The sequence below is a fragment of the Zonotrichia albicollis genome, unplaced genomic scaffold (genome assembly GCF_047830755.1).
Source record: "Zonotrichia albicollis isolate bZonAlb1 unplaced genomic scaffold, bZonAlb1.hap1 Scaffold_254, whole genome shotgun sequence".
NCBI lineage: Eukaryota > Metazoa > Chordata > Aves > Passeriformes > Passerellidae > Zonotrichia > Zonotrichia albicollis.
In genome coordinates this window covers 6579065-6594542 of record NW_027428428.1, presented here as the reverse complement: position 1 = coordinate 6594542, position 15478 = coordinate 6579065, and the positions used below count along the sequence as shown (strand labels likewise).

General features: G+C 54.9%; 1 protein-coding gene across 1 annotated transcript; it reads right to left on the bottom strand.

Moving 5' to 3' along the window:
* Positions 1–2281: 2281 nt before the first annotated feature.
* Positions 2282–4124, bottom strand: LOC141727826 (serine/threonine-protein kinase pim-1-like). The gene is made up of 5 exons (XM_074534114.1): positions 4113–4124; positions 3959–4069; positions 3455–3821; positions 2637–2813; positions 2282–2388 (listed from the first exon to the last, which is right to left on the bottom strand). The coding sequence occupies exons 1-5, from the start codon at positions 4122–4124 to the stop codon at positions 2282–2284; spliced, it is 774 nt and encodes a 257-aa protein (XP_074390215.1).
* Between the last annotated feature and the right edge of the window lie 11354 nt (positions 4125–15478).

Below are 15478 nucleotides of genomic sequence, written 5' to 3'. Positions count from 1 at the left end.
AGATAAGCATAAAATCCAAGTATTAGTGAGAAAACATAACACAATGTTAGTGAAAAAAACAAAACATAAATGCAAAGATACATTCTTTGCGTTACGAGGTAAATGATCTTTTTCAAAAGAGAACTCAGTTCTTTACACTGTAAATGTGCTGATGGCATGGATCCATCTTACTGACCTCAGCGGCCTCTTAAAAGATTTTGGGCTTTGTTCCCAACACTGGTATTTGAAATTGTGGTCAAAGCAAGAGGAAATTGCTTTGTGCCCTTCCAGCTCCAAGCAGGACTGGGAATGGAAACTCTGTCAAAGCCCAAATCCTTTAGAAGATGACCTTCCTTCTCAGCCTGGGAATGAGCTGCACATTCCTGTTGTAACTGTCAGGGATTTCTTAGAGACACAAAGTCCCACTTACGGCTTTTTGCTCTGGTTTGGCAGTGCAGAAGGCCAATTCTCCATCCATCAGCTCCAGACTGCACTGCCTCAGGAGCACGGCGCACTCGCCAGCTTTGGCCCACTCGTGGCACTGCTAGAGGAGGAACAAAGTGCAATTGCACAATTCCAGCCAATCGAGAGGAAAACACCCTGTACAGATCCAGGTGTTCAGACGGGACTGTGGAGAGTTTGGGTCCTTGCCAATTGGATGTGTGTCCCCAGCTGCAATCTCTGGGCCTGCAGCAGAGTCTCACTCACCGGCCAAAGCAGAAAGCTCAGGCGTTGTGCTCACAAGGGGCTCGTCTGATGCAGAGCTGTGAGAGCAATGTGAGGGCAGGGCCAGCCCAGCTGGGCCCAGGGCTGAGCCCAGCAGAGCCCTGGCAGAGCCCAGAGCAGCCTCAGCACCCGCAGATCCCGGCTGCAAGGAGAGAAAGCAGAAACCGCCCGTCAGCTAAGGGCTCCTGTGCCCTTGTGCCAAGGCCTGCGGTGCCCAGGCCATGCTGGCTGTGCCCAGAGCTGTGCCCAGAGCTGCCCATCCCTGCTGCCTTTGGCACAGAGCAGGAGGGCAGGACATGTGCCCAGCCTGCAGCCAGCCATGGCACATCCAGCCCTCAGCAGCTGCCCAGAGCAGGATGCTCCTGTGCTCGCTGCCATCTCCCAAAATCTCTGATCCCACCCTGCCAAGCACACAGGGACCCACCTCACACCAGCCACGGCTGGAAGAAAAGCTGCTCCCAAACCATGGCCTCAAACTTCTCCAAAGGCACCGCCCATCCATGCCACAGCTGCTCCCAAGCACTTCCCTATCCACACTGGACCACCTTGAATGCTTCTTCTGGAATAACAAACAACACATTATTGACAAGAGTTTAGAGACAAAAAGGGAAAACAAGAAAAACAGTAAAAACTCTTATCTCTGTCAGTGCCATGAGGAAGGCACCACCCCTACATGCTAGGGAAAAACCCAGCCATGGCTGAGGGAATCCCACACTTTCTCTCTTCCTCCCTGCACTGTCCCCCAAAATCACGGTGACCCCAAAGCAAACAAGGGCAGTGGAGCAGCCCAAGCCCTTCCTTGCCTGCACAGCAAAGCAGCTGTGCACAGGTTCTGGAGCCCCACCTCTGCTCCCACCATGGGCTTTGTTTGTTTCGGGCTGGCTGCCCCAGCCCCAGTCCCAGCCCGGGGCACGGTGGGTGCTGGGGGTTGTTGGCAGAGCCAGGAGCCCACTCCCATTTCGTACCCGCCCCAGCCCATCCTCCCAGCCATGCCAAAAGCAACTGGGCAGCGACTGAAGAATGAGTTGCATCTGCCCCAGCAAAGGGGGAGCCTTTGGTTCCCCGCCAGGCTGGGTCATGCCCAAATCTGGCAGAATTTCCCCAGATGGGGACTCATCTGCAAATTCCCTGTGGAGTTTGGCTTTGAAGAAGGTGCCAGAATCAAAGTGCATCACCTTCAGCCTCCAGTGGCCAGGCTGAGGAAGAGCTTGTCATCCTTGATGTCACCCTCGCTGTCTCCAGCAGCAGCAGCATCATCATCCCCACCCGGTACAGCTTCTCCAGGGGCTCCTTCTCCTTCCCTGCGGGCAGACCAGGCTCTCAGGGCTCTGCCCAGGGCCCCAGCTGTCAGGGAACCAGGACAAGCAAAACCAGCTGGGATGGCAGCCACCAGTGCTGGGCAGAGCAGCTCAGCTCCAGCACAAGGGCTGCGTGTTCCCATCCCATGACCCCGGTGCAGTGACACAGGCAGCACAAAAAGGGTTGGGTTCCTTTGCTTCTCATTGCCAAGGCATATGTAGAGCAGGAACTTACCAGGGCCCTGGATCAAAGTGTGCCTGTGGCTCTCTCCCTTCTTCTATGGCAGAGGAATATCCTGCATCCAAGGATCACAGAACAGGTCTTCCAGTGTGGGTCTGTCCAAGGAGTTCACGGATAAACACCACCAGATCAGGTCTTTGCACTCTGGGGAGAGAAAGCAGAAACTGATGGTCAGCCAGAGAAGGCTCCTGTCTGCTTTACCCCACTGTTCCCATGCCCAGGCCATGCTGGCTGCGCTCTGAGCTGGGCCTAAACTTTCCCACCAATTCCCTGTTTTGGAGGAGAGCAGGACATGTGCCACCTCCTCAGCAGCTGCCAGAGCGGGATGCCCACGAGCCTGCTGCTGGCTCCCAGCACTGGGATTCCCCCCGTTCCAAGAGAAGAGGATCCACCTTGAGAGAGCCCTTGTGGCAGCGGGAGCTGGCCCCAGCTGAGGTTCCGGCCCCTCCTGAAAGGGTGCTCCCCGCAGACCATCTGGTGCAGCAGGATGCCCAGGGACCAGATTGTTGCTGCCTCGCCATGGTACCAGCCAAAGTCGTTCCATTCTGGGGGGCTGTAGGACAGTGTTCCTATGGAATACAGATGGAGTTCATCGGGGCATGCTGCTGCTCCCAGAGCCTGGCCCCAGCATCCCTACAGCTGCGGGGGCTGCATCAGGGGCACACAGGGTGACCACTGCCCTCTCGCCAGCATCTGGGACTTGTGCACAAAGTTAGGGTTGGAAAAGAAGCCTCTGGTGCTGGAAGAGGGCAGCCCTGGCTAGGCCCGACCATGACATGCAAAGGAAAAACCCACTCCATGCTGGGGAAAAAACATGCCCTTATCCTCCCTGCCTGCATTGCCACAAAAATATTATGAAGCCAAGGGAAACAAGGTGAGTGGAGCAGCCCAAGACCTTCCTCTCATCTGCACACCGAACTGGCTGGGGCACAGGTTCCGCCCTCCCTCTCTGCTACCCCCACCCACAGGGGTTTTGGTCGGGCTGGCTGCCCCAGCCCAGCCCCAGTCCTGGGCAGAGTGGCTGGCAAAGGCTGCCAGCAGGGCTGGAAGATGGCTGCCCACCCAGCCCTGCTCTAAAGCAACTCAGCTGAGGACTCAGTGCCCTGACTGGCAGCAAAAGGGAGAACTCCTGCTGCCACAGCCAGCTTGGGCTGTGAGATGTTGGGCCATGAGATGTCAGCAGCAGGAGCACAGCCCTGGGTAGGCTCACCTGCAAAGTGTGTGTAGACTGTGTCCTGCAGGTAGGTGCCACAGCCAAAGTCAATCAGTTTGGCCTGCCCGGTGTCCAGGTCAACCAGGATGTTCTCTGGCTTGATGTCCCTGTGCAGGACCCCGCAGCTGGTGCAGTGCCGCACAGCCTCCAGCACCTGGCGGAACAGCTCCCGCGCCTCCTCCTCGCGCAGGAACTCCCGTGCCCGAATGAAACGCTGCAGGTCCTGACACTGCTCTGGCCGCTCCAGCACCATCACGATGCAGCTGGGGAGCTCGAGCCACTCCAGCAGCTGGACCACACCGGGGAAGCCAGTGGACACCTTGGCCAGCAGCACGATCTCCAGGGGTGCGCTGGTGCCGTCGGGCTGCGGGAGGAGCACGATGCCGTCAGTGGGGCCGATACCGTGCCAGGCCTGGGGAAGCCCTCAGCCAGCACGGGATGCTCTGCGCCCTGCGCTGGCCCCACGCCCGCTCTCCCTCGGGGCGTCCTGGCGGCTCCCACCGTGGCGGGCCCCGGCTCATCCCTGGCCGGCAGCCCCGGCTGCTGGCCCCGCTCACTCACCAGCTCGCCCCAGTGCCGGACGCGGTTCCGTGGCACCCTTTTGATGGCCACCTGCAAGCCAAGGCCAGCAGCGGGGTGAGCTCGCCGCCCGCACTGCGAGCCCCATCCTCCGCCCTCCGCCCTCCTCCTCCTCCATCCCCTCCTCCTGCGCCCGCCGCCGGCCCCGCCGCTCACCGGGGCGCCGTCCGAGAGCCTCGTGGCCGCGAAGACTCTGCCGAAGCCGCCGCGCCCCAGCAGCGATCCCAGCCGGTACCGCTCCTGCAGGGCCTCCTGCGCCGTCCCTGCGGGCGGGACGCGGCTGTCAGCGCTCGGCCCGGGGCCAGCAACGGCGCCCGAGCGCCCCTCACCCGCCCCGGGCCGGCCATGCCCAGGCGTTCGCTCCCGGGAACGCGGCACGGGAGGCTCGGTGCCGGGGGCCGCGCTGCCGAGCGGCGGAGCTCGGGCCGGGGAAGCCGCAGCGGAGGCGGAGGGAGCGGCCGCGCCGCGTGTGTGCTCCGCGGGCCCCGGGAGGAGCAGGGGCAAGGGCCGGGGTCGGGGCCGGGGCCGGGGCTGGGGCTGGGGTCGGGGCTGGGGCTGTGGCCGGGGCCGGGACTGGAGCCTGCCTCGGGGCCGGGGTCGGGCTCGGGCCAGGCGGAGGAAAAGGGCGGCGATGCCGCCCCCGCCCCAGGCACTGATGCCCGCCCAGCAGCGCCACGGCCAGTACAGCCAGAGCCGGGCGGAGGCGAGACCGCGGCGGGACGGCCGGGGCCGGGGCCGGGGGCGGGCCGGGGGCATGGCCCGGCCCTGCACGGGACAGGGAGGCGGGGAGAGGAGAGGGAGGCCGGGCAAGGGACTCCGAGAGAAAGGTGCCCGACAGCGGGAAAGGGAGAGAGAGAGAAAGAAAGAGAGAAGAGAAAGAAAGAGAGTATTCAAAATATCTCTTTGCTGCCGCCGCTACTGCTGCCGCCGCTGCCGCCGCTGCAACTGAAGCACCGGGGCCGTTCGTCCCCGTGTCCGTTCCCCGCTCGCCCCACGAGCCCCTCGTTCGAGCCCCGCGCGCCCCGGGGACAGCCCCTCCGTCTGCCCAAACACGGGAACTTTGCAGTGCTGAGCCCAGATGCAGAGCCCTGACTCCTGCACACTGGCACAGCAATCCCCTCGCTTGCTGCTGGGCATTGTCCTTGCTGAGGGTCAAACACTGTCGGGCCACCTTCCCTTGGGGTAGGATTCCTACCTGAGCCCAGCACTGCACTGACACCTCCAGTGTTGCTTTCCTGTAAAAACAGGGGAAGGAAAGCTGTGTGTGGCTCGTGGTATTTTAGAGTGTCTAAAAATCACTAAGTCACCGATCTTAGAGGTGCAGTGCATCTGGAATTACTGGGATGGAGAAGTAGTGCAACATGCAAAAGGGGAGCATAGAAATAAATAGAGGAAAGCATCTTGGATTGTTTCTTTCATTTTCATTTCACTTCTGGAAAGCTGTTTCAGTTTTCCAGGAATCTTCTCCTGTCTGCTCTTCCCAAGAATCTCTCATGGAGAATAAGGTCAATTTTCTGCCACAAGATTTGCCACCAGGAAATGATGCCACTGGTGAAATTTTCATTGTAACTGTTTGTGCTGGCTTAGGGTAAATTTGGGGAGGAAATCTCCAAAAGGGGTCCGTCTAGAAAGCAAGTTCAAGCGGCCCCTCCCCCTACTAGTTCAGGAAAAGACTTCCCTCAAGAAAAGTGAAAAAACCCCGTTTATTTAACAAGTAAAGTATTCACAAGCATGAAAAATGAATAATATTTAATCAAACCTTTGACAGTGCTGAAGAGATGGCAAATTCAGAAAGTCCTTTTGTGGGTTGTAGTTGGCTCACTCAGTCTCTTCTAAGTCCCTCTGCCGCTGGAATGCAGCGTCCCAGACCTTGGTGGGCCACAGGGGTGAGCTGCTGCCGGTGTTTTTCTGGGTTTTCAGTCCAGAGCATGTTTAAACAGTTCCAAGAAAAAGGAAAGTCACAGTCCAAGGAACTTTTCTTCCTAAGCTAACTAAAACCAAATTGCTAGACCTGGGCTGTGAAGGCATTGGGAAATTTCCAAATCTGGGCACTGGCAGTCCCAGAAAACATCAGAGCTGGATGATGCTGGTGCCAGAACCTGCAGATTTCCAAACTTTGGCTTTCTGTGCCAGCAAGTTGCTGCACTTGGTCTGTGCCAGAAGAGGGAGATATCAAAATCTGGGAACTGGCAGTGTCAGCAAACACCACATTTCAGGAAGGACTGGATCTGGACCTGCTCCCTCCCTGCATCCCTCCCTCAACAAGGTGCCAGAGGGGCTGGACAGCAGCCAGGCAGAAAGGGATCTGCAGGGACTGAGGGGCATCAGGCTGGACATGAGCCAGCAGTGCGCCCAGGTAGCCAAGAAGGCCAATGGCTCCTGGCCTGGCTCAGGAATGGTGTGGCCAGAAGGAGCAGGGCAGGGATTTTTCCCCTGTGCTCAGCACTGCTTGGGCAGCACCTCGAGTGCTATTTCTAGTTCTGGGCCCCCTAATTTAGGAAGGACATGGAAGGCCTGGAGCGTGTCCAGAGAAGGGCAACAAGGCTGGGGAGGGGTCTGGAACAACACAAGTGCTGTGAGGAGTGGTTGAGGGAGCTGCAGTTGTTTATCCTGGAGGAGGCTCAGGGGAGACAAGGCGGTGTCAGGGCTCAGGGTGGACTTGATGATCTCCATGGCCTCTTACACCCTTGCTGATTCTGGGATTCTCTGAAACCACCCTTGCAGCAGTTGCAGGAGGAGCCCTGGGCCTCCTCTTTAGGAGCTCCAGCAGCCCAGGTCCCTCAGGTTCTCCTGCCAGCCCCAAAGCCCATCCTGTCAGTCCTGCTGAGCCTCTGCAGCTCCTCCTCACTGCCCAGAACAGGGAGCCCCAGAGCCAGACACAGCAGCCCAGATGTGCCACCCTGACCTGGTGCGCCTCTGGCAAGGGAGCGGCACCAGGCACTGCAGGAACCTGCAGACAATTCCTGCAGCACTTGTAGGATGATCCTGATGTCCAAGGAACGTTCCCATGGTGCCAGGTCAGGAACTGCAATGGGGAGTGTAGCCAGAGAGGAAAGGGCAAACAGGGATCGGCTTTGCAGGGTCGGGAACAGCAATGGGAAATAGGAAGGAATGTGTATCAGGAAAGAAGAAAGAAAGCAAAGGTGAAGCCAAGGAAATGCTCAGGGCAGTTAGGGGGTGACTGCCAGGCAGCCCTGGCTCTGAGCAACAGCGTCTGCAGTGGGACTGGAAACTCCCAGCTGATGGGAACAAACTTTCCGGCTGACTGCAGAGGGCAGGACAAAGCTGAGTGGTTTCCCTGGTGTCCCCCAGCCCTTGCTGGCCCCAGGGGCTGATGGCATTTGTGCTCCCTCAGGTTCATGTCCTCACACCAACAGCATGGGGGTGCTCCCACTGCTGTGTACAATGCAAACAGGGGCTGCTGAGCCAGTGCTGCCGTGTCTGTGCCTGCAAGGATGGGGCACCTGTGTGAGCTGGGGGAGAGGCCAGGGCTGCAGAGGGGGGGATGTTGTTGGCAGCTGCATGAGGATGCTCTGGGATGCTGCCAACAACATCCCCAACAACTGGGGATGGATCAGCCCCTGCTCTGCTGCTCCTTCCCGTCTGCCCCAGGGCCCTTGCAGAGCCCCAGCCATGCTGTTTGCCCCCAGCCTGCCCATGGCCAGCCTGGGGCTGCTCACGGGGCTTTTCTGTGCTGAGCATTGGCCTGGCCGTGTTCTTGAGAGAGCCTGGAGCCCCCAGGGCCTGGCCTGAGGCGTCAGCGCTGCCCCAGCAGTGCCCATGGCCTGTTCCTGCTTCAGCCCCGGCACTGCCACCCCCAGGGCTGTGCCCGGCCCCGAGAGCACTCAGGCCCTGCAGCTACACCAGGGCCACCAGGGCAGCGGGGCAGGGCCACGGCAGCAGCACTGGCAACACCAAGTGCTGCTGCTGCTGGGCACAGCTGCTGGGCCAGCACTGATCTGCCCCCAGCTCTGCACACAGACATTGCTGCTGCAGCTCCAGAGAAGGCAAAACAAGGGCATCTCTGCAGAAAACTCTGCTGGGAGATCCTTTAGTTCATTTAAAGCCACCAAGAGCACAGCCCCTCTTTCACACAGTCTGTGGCCACAGGGAAGGTGGAGAGAAAAAAAAATGGGAAATGGCAGAAAGAATGACACGTCTTTGTGGGTAGTATAAAAAAATAAAGCAAAGAAAATAAACTTTCACACCTTAGCCAAAGAGAAGTATCCAAGATTATTTTCTTACAAGTGATTTGCAGAAATTGGCCAGCAGTTTAATGTTCCCGAAAGCATCCAGTCATCAGTCTCCACACTTCAGTCTTGAGCTCCTGGTTCCTCAGGCTGTAGATGAGGGGGTTCAGGGCAGGAGACACCACTGAGTACAGAACTGACAAAGCCAGATCCAGGGATGGGGAGGACATGAAGGGGGGCTTCAAGTGGGCAAACACGACAGTGCTGAGGAAGAAGGAGACCACAGCCAGGTGAGGGAGGCAGGTGGAAAAGGCTTTGCGCTGTCCCTGCTTAGAGGGGATCCTCAGCATAGCCCTGAAAATCTGCACATAGGAGAAAACAATGTACACAAAACAGCCAATTCCTAGAGAGGCACTAACAGAAAGAAGGCCCTGTTCCCTGAGGTAGGATTAGGAGCAGGAGAGCTTGAGGATCTGTGGGATTTCACAGAAGAACTGGCCCAGGGCATTGCCATGGCACAGGGGCAAGGAAAATGTATTGGCTGTGTGCAGCAGTGAATAGAGGAAGGCACCGGCCCAGGCAGCTGCTGCCATGTGGGCACAAGCTCTGCTGCCCAGGAGGGTCCCATAGTGCAGGGGTTTGCAGATGGACACATAGCGGTCGTAGCACATGACGGTCAGGAGATAGTATGCAGCTCCAATGAAGAACAGAAAGAAAAAGGTCTGAGCAGCACATCCTGAGTAGGAGATGTCCCTGGTGTCCCAGAGGAAATTGTGCATGGCTTTGGGGACAGTGGTGCAGATGGAGCCCAGGTCAGTGAGGGCCAGGTTGAGCAGGAAGAAGAACAGGGGCATGTGCAGCTGGTGGCCGCAGGCTACGGCGCTGATGATGAGGCCGTTGCCCAGGAGGGCAGCCAGGGAGATGCCCAGCAAGAGGCAGAAGTGCAGGAGCTGCAGCTGCGCGTGTCTGTCAAAGCCAGCAGGAGGAAGTGCCTGATGGAGCTGCTGTTAGACATTTCCTATGGTTCCTTGACATTTGGATCTATAAGAAAAGTAATCATGGAATACTTGTGTTTGGAGAGGACTTTAAATATCCCAGCACAGCCTGGGGGCACTTTCCCCCCACTGCCTGCCCAGGGCTCTGCTGCCTGGAGCTGTCCCTGCCAGCAGCTGCTCCCTGTGCCCAGGGCTGGGCCCTGCCAGTCCTGCCAGAGCCCAGCCCAGCCCTGGGGGCTCAGCTCTGCCCTGCAGACCCCTCCCAGCTCAGACACTGCCCAAGGGCAGCTCTGGCTTTGCAGGCTCTAATGGCAAAGTCAGAGCAACCCTGAGGAGTCTGTAAAAGCTACACTGATGCTGCCTCTAAAGGGTCTTGTTCAGATTTCTGTCACTGCCTGGTTTAGTAAGATCTGAGAAAAAAATTTTTTTCTCATGCTGGAGTGAGAGATTAATATCTGTTTGCGATTTCCCATCAAGGCAACCCAGAGCAGTAGATTCAAAAAGCAGGATTTTCGCTTTTAAGCAGCCCCTGCCATTCTCCGCTCCCTGTATAATCTACTTGGAAATGTTCTGCAGTTAAATGCCATGCTGGGAGCAGTCCTGAACAATGCAGCATCCCCACCATACAAGAAGAACACTTCCAAGCCTTTCCAGCTGCCTCCTCCCACCCAGATCTTGTCCCCCAGCGCTGGGAGCAGCTGCCAGGGCTGGCTGAGAGCTGTCCCTGGAAGGCAGCAGAGTCCCTGCCCCAGCACAGCACCCTGGGCTGCAGGACCCTGCTCTGCAGGACAAGCCTGAGCTCCCCTGGCTGCTCTGCACAAGAGACGGAGAATGTACTCACAGGGTCTGCAGGCATTGGGATGTTTCAGCTTTGGGAGATGGCTCCAGGAGCTGCAGCTGCATTGTCCTGCAGCCAGAGGTTCCTGTGCCAAGGGCTGGCAGTGATTCTGCCCCAGGCACTTCTCAGCACCTTCCCAGCCCTGACTGATTGAAGCTCTCTGTGCCTCTCTGCTGTGCCTGGGCTGGCTGCAGGCAGTGCCCCAGCCCTGCTGGGCTGGAGAAAAGCTGCTCATTGAGGGAAATGTGCTTTTGAATCTCTTCTTGGTAACCAGGAGCTGCCTCTGTGCCAGGAGCCCAGCCCTGCTCAGCAGCACAGACACAGCACAAGGACTTTAATAAGCTTCTGGGGCTTTGTGCTCAGGCCCTGAACATCAGTCCCTGAGAGGGAGCTGAAAAAACCTCTCCAGAACTCCAAGGCAGAATCCAACTCCAAACTTTCTTGGACTTTTAATGGGTCCCATTGAGGGACATGACTGAAAAAGTGTCCCCAGGCCCCAGGCAGAGCAGAGAACTGGAGGCAGTGATGACAGGTGGGGACAAAGAAAAGCCAAGTCTTGGTGCCCTGGGCCACAGGAGGGTCTGTGCCACGAGGGGCTGTGAGGAGACACCTTGTCCTGAGGCACTGGGGCCTCCTGGGGCCTCCTGGCAAAGCCCCAGCCAGGGTGGGCACTGTCACCCCCTTGTCCTGCCCTCAGCATCCCCCCCTAGCCCACATCCCAGGGGCCTCAAGGATCTGCTGGAAGGATTCCCTGGGGAGCCTTGCTCAGCAATGGCCCTGGGGGCTCCTGAATGCTCCCTGCAGGGACTGCAGGTTTTTCAAAGGACTTTGGGTTTGGCTTTTGCTTTGGAGTCTCTGAGAGCTTTGTGCAATCATGGCCTTCAATTATCTGCTTTAATTAATCCCCAGAGAGGCTTTCTCAGTAACAACACTCAATGGGGCTCATTAATACTACAGGGTACTTCAGTTATTTTCGGGTACTTGTTGTTTCCCTTTTGATACACACTGTGTGAGAGGTTTTGCAATCATGGCCCCAGTTATCTGCTTTAATGAGTCTCTTGAGAGCTTTGTACTGACACTCAGTGGGGCTCATTAATGCCTTGAGATACTCCAGGTTTTTTATGTACTTTATGGATTTAAGTAAACTTTTAGGTACTTTTAAGGAATTTCCTTCCAAAAGTGAGTGTCTGAGAGGTGTTTGTGCCATCCTGGCCTCCATTTCTGTTGTCCAAGGTGTCCATGAGGAGCCTGTGTTGGATATCTTCCCCCTTTCTGTTTTAAAACAAAGATGGAACTGAAAGAATTTTGTAAGATTTTCTAAAAGCATCCAAACAAACATGGGACAATTAACAATACAACCACAGCTGAGAAAATTAAATGTCCTGTTTTAGCTAGACATCATCCAACCCTTTAGTCCCTTGGATTGGAAGAGTTTATTGAACCAGTCTTTCTTTTCCACTTGAAACTTTTTGAACCCTTCCTTCAGTACCTGAATGCTCTTGTGGATTGACTCGCTGTGGATTGAGAGGTTCATGCAACACATGCCCTCAGAGTCTACACAGCCATGCCCATGTACCCAGAGTCAAAACTCTATCACTGTTCTGCAAGGTGGCATGTTTGATGGTCCCTATGTCTGAGAGCAGGCCACTCATTGTGAGGGAGGTAGCATTGGTTTGCTTACTTAACAGGCACCCAAGATGGTCTAATGGTCCTAAAGCTTTAGCTGCAGCCACCCAAAGTATTTCAAATTGAGGATGCTACCATCTGATACCTGGATTAAAGCTTGGAAAGCCATCTCTTTGATATCATCCAATACTTCTCTGGCGATACCTACTGCTTGATCATCTGGTAGGCTGTGTTGTCCTTCTCCAGCTAGATGGTTGATTTTCAATTCCGCCCTCACCACATTATTATCATAGTCATTGCTATTAGCATAATAAACACTTCCATCCCTCTTCCCACCGGGTGTATTCTGTAAATGACAACAACATAATATATTTTAAATCATAGGTGGTTGAGAAATGTGCTGTAAACATGGCCCTCATTAGGTCATTAAAGCAAGGTAAGTCCTTCCTATGGTCTTTAGATACAAAGATCCTTGATTTCCCTGCAAACCAGTGGCTGATACCTGGGATTCTGCCCCCTTTTTTCACAACATAACAGAGCAATGAGGAATTTTGAGGCTATTTGCCAGTCTCCTTCCTTAACTGGAGGCATGGTCCAGGGTGGAGAGGGAATGATAGACAGTGAGGGCAGGACCTGCAGTTGTGGGGGTGGAGTCTGGAGCTTTTTTCAGGGCAGAGGCAAAAGTTGTGGTAGCAGGAAGTGAAGGATTCAAGATGGAGGGAGGGTGGTCAGGCTCCTGAGCCATATTTTGGCTCGTTCTTTCTTGAGTCTCCAGGGCACGATGCTCCAAGAAAGCATGGCCATTGCCATCTTGGACCATCATTAAAGGTTTGAGAAAGGCAGGTTTGAGGGGAGTTCCCGAGTTAGGAGTTACCAACGGATTGAGTTTTCAACACACTGCTTGCTGGTCAAGTGTGGTGTGGATGATGGGGAGCACACAGGGTGCAATGGGGTCCCTTTTGATCAAAAATTTTACAGTTTAACTCCCACTGAGTCCTAAAATTCAGGGGTATGGATTTCATCAGCAGAGGAATCTGGAAAATTGTTAATGATCCACCTCATGATTGATTTTAATTTGTTCTTTGAAAATATTTCATCAAGATTAGTGAGAATGAAAGCATCCATATATGCTCCTTTCTGCTTTGAACATCCGGCTGCCCATTTGTCTCTTTCTCTGCCTAATGGGGAAGAGCCACTGGAACACTCCAAATTAATTATGGGACATGGGTACATGCTGTAAAAACACAGTGATTAAATGGGCAATGAACGTCTTGCATTTCCCCAAACCCACTTGCAATCCTATGCAGGTGAAACCGTCATTGTCCCTGCTGATCCTGGCCAAGGTCCCTTGAAGCAACGATGAATCTGCTGAGCCTGGCACAATCCAAAATCCCATGGAGCACTGACCTATCCATCCGCTAACCCCAGCTGACATGACTGACACAGGGAGCCCTGAATGTCATGGTCCCTGTTTGGGCGCCAAATGTCCCGATGAGGGTGGCTGCAATAAACCTCTCTGAGTCCCTGAGTTCAGGGCAAGGGTAGTGGAAATGAAAAGGAGCAGGATCAATGGAGTTGTTTAAAAGGAACTTTAATTACAGGGTGAAAAACAATAAACATGGAGAAGTCCAGCACAGTACAAGAGGCAGGATCCTAAAACCTGAGTCAAGGGGGAAGCAACAACATAGATACTTGGGGCTAGAAAACCAGAACAATAACATATAGAAGAAATAAGTAGCCAATAAGCCAATAGGGGAGTAGAACTTGGACAAATTAGCATAACAACACTAAAGCCTTGTGGGGGACTTCTCAAGCTCACCCTAAGTTAAAAGAATGACTCCTAGGACTTGAAACTCATGCCCAGTTCTTCCGGGGTAAAATCTGGCTGACTCTAAATTACAGCTGGGCTAACTCTCATATTGCTGATTTGCAATGGTCCCTTGGGACCATGCGGACAAACAGAGCCACAATGATGTCCTTCGTTCCACGAACCTCCACAGTGTCACAATGGTGCCTTGGATCCATGTTGCTCTGCCGTGTCACAATGGTCCCTTCATTTCACAAGGCTCCCAAATGTCACATTTGTCTCCATAGGAAGGAAACCACGGAGCCCCCATGTTTCAGAAGCTGATGAGTGGCAACCACCAGAGGCCAAGGCAAGCCTGACCTGTCTGTCCTGGCGGGTTTGCTTGGACCAACCCTTGGATCTTTGAAATTATGGATGTGGAATCCTAATTTCAGACATTTGTGCCTGGAGAAGATGGATGTTTTTGTCCCATAAAAAGAAAAGCACAGAGCCCATTCCAGTGTATGCAAAACAGGTAAATGCTGCCCCTCAGGAGTCAAAGACCAGCCAGACCTGTCTGTCCTGGCAACTTTTGTCTGGCAGTAATCCTTGGATACACAGACATTTGGAGGTGGAATCCAAGTTTTGGCCATGGATACCTGGAAAAGATGGACAGTTCTTTTCTATACAAGGAAAGCCCAGAGCCCCCGTGTTTCAGGGGCAGATGGGAGTGGCCTTCCACATTCCAAGGCCGGCCAGACCTGTCAGGTGAACCCTGGGAGTCCAAGGCAGCCACACCTATTTCATGTTGCCTTGGTTCCACAGGGCCCTGCAGTGTCATAATGGTTCTCTTGCTTCCATGATGCCCTCTGGTGTCATAATGGCCCCTTGGTTACACAAGTCTTTAAGGATCTAAATGCTCTCCATGGTTCCAAAAGCCCAGGCTATCATAATGATCTATTGGTTCCATGAAGCTCCTCCTTATCACCATGGCCCCTTGGTTCCATGGGCTCCAGTGGTACCACAATGATCCCCGTGGCTCCACAAGTTCCCATAGTGTCACAATGGCCCCTTCCCTCCATGAGGCCCTGCAGGGTCACAATGGCCCTTTGGTTCTGTGAGGCCCTGCAGGGTCACAATGGCCCTTTGGTTCTGTGAGGCCCTGCAGTGTCACAATGGTCACCATGATTCCATGGGGCCTTGCAATGCCACAATTTTCTCCATGGATCTACGGTGCCCTGCAGGTGCCCTGCAGGATCACAATGACCCTTTGGCCCCATGAGGGCCTGAAATGCTACAATTGTTTCTTGGTTCCACAAAGCCCCATGGCTTCACATTGGCCCCTTAGGACCATGCGGCCCAACAGAACCACAGTGACGTCCTTGGTTCCATGAGGCTCCACAGTGTCACAATGGTCCCTTGGATCCGTGGTACTCCGCAGTGTCACAATGATTCCCTTGGTTCCACAAGTTCCTACAGTGTAACAATGCCCTTTGGCTCCACAACCCCCCACATTGTCACAATGGTCTCCATAGGAAGGGAACAACCGAGCACCAGGGCAGATGAGAGGCAGTCACCAGAGGCCGAGTCTCGCCACACTTGACTGTATTGGCAGATTTTGCTTGGGAGAAAGCCTTGCATATAGGGAATTTTAGAGGCGGAATCCTAATTTCAGGCATAGAAGCCTAGACAAGAAAGAGAGCTCTTTTCCATGGGAAGGAAAGCACAGAGCCCCAGTGCTTCACAGTCAGATGAGAAGTGGCCCTTGACATGTCAAATTCAGTGGGACCTGTCAAACAGCCCCCAGGAGGCCAAAGCAGGCAGACCTGTTCCATGGTTCCTTGATTTCATGGGTCCCCACACTGTCACAGTATTCTCCTTGATTCCACGAAGTATTGCAGTGTCACAAAGGCTTCTTGGTTTCATGAGCCTCAACAGAGTCACAGGGTTCCCTTGGCTCCATGCGGCCCTGCTGTGTCACAATGGCTCCTTGTTTCTATGGACCCC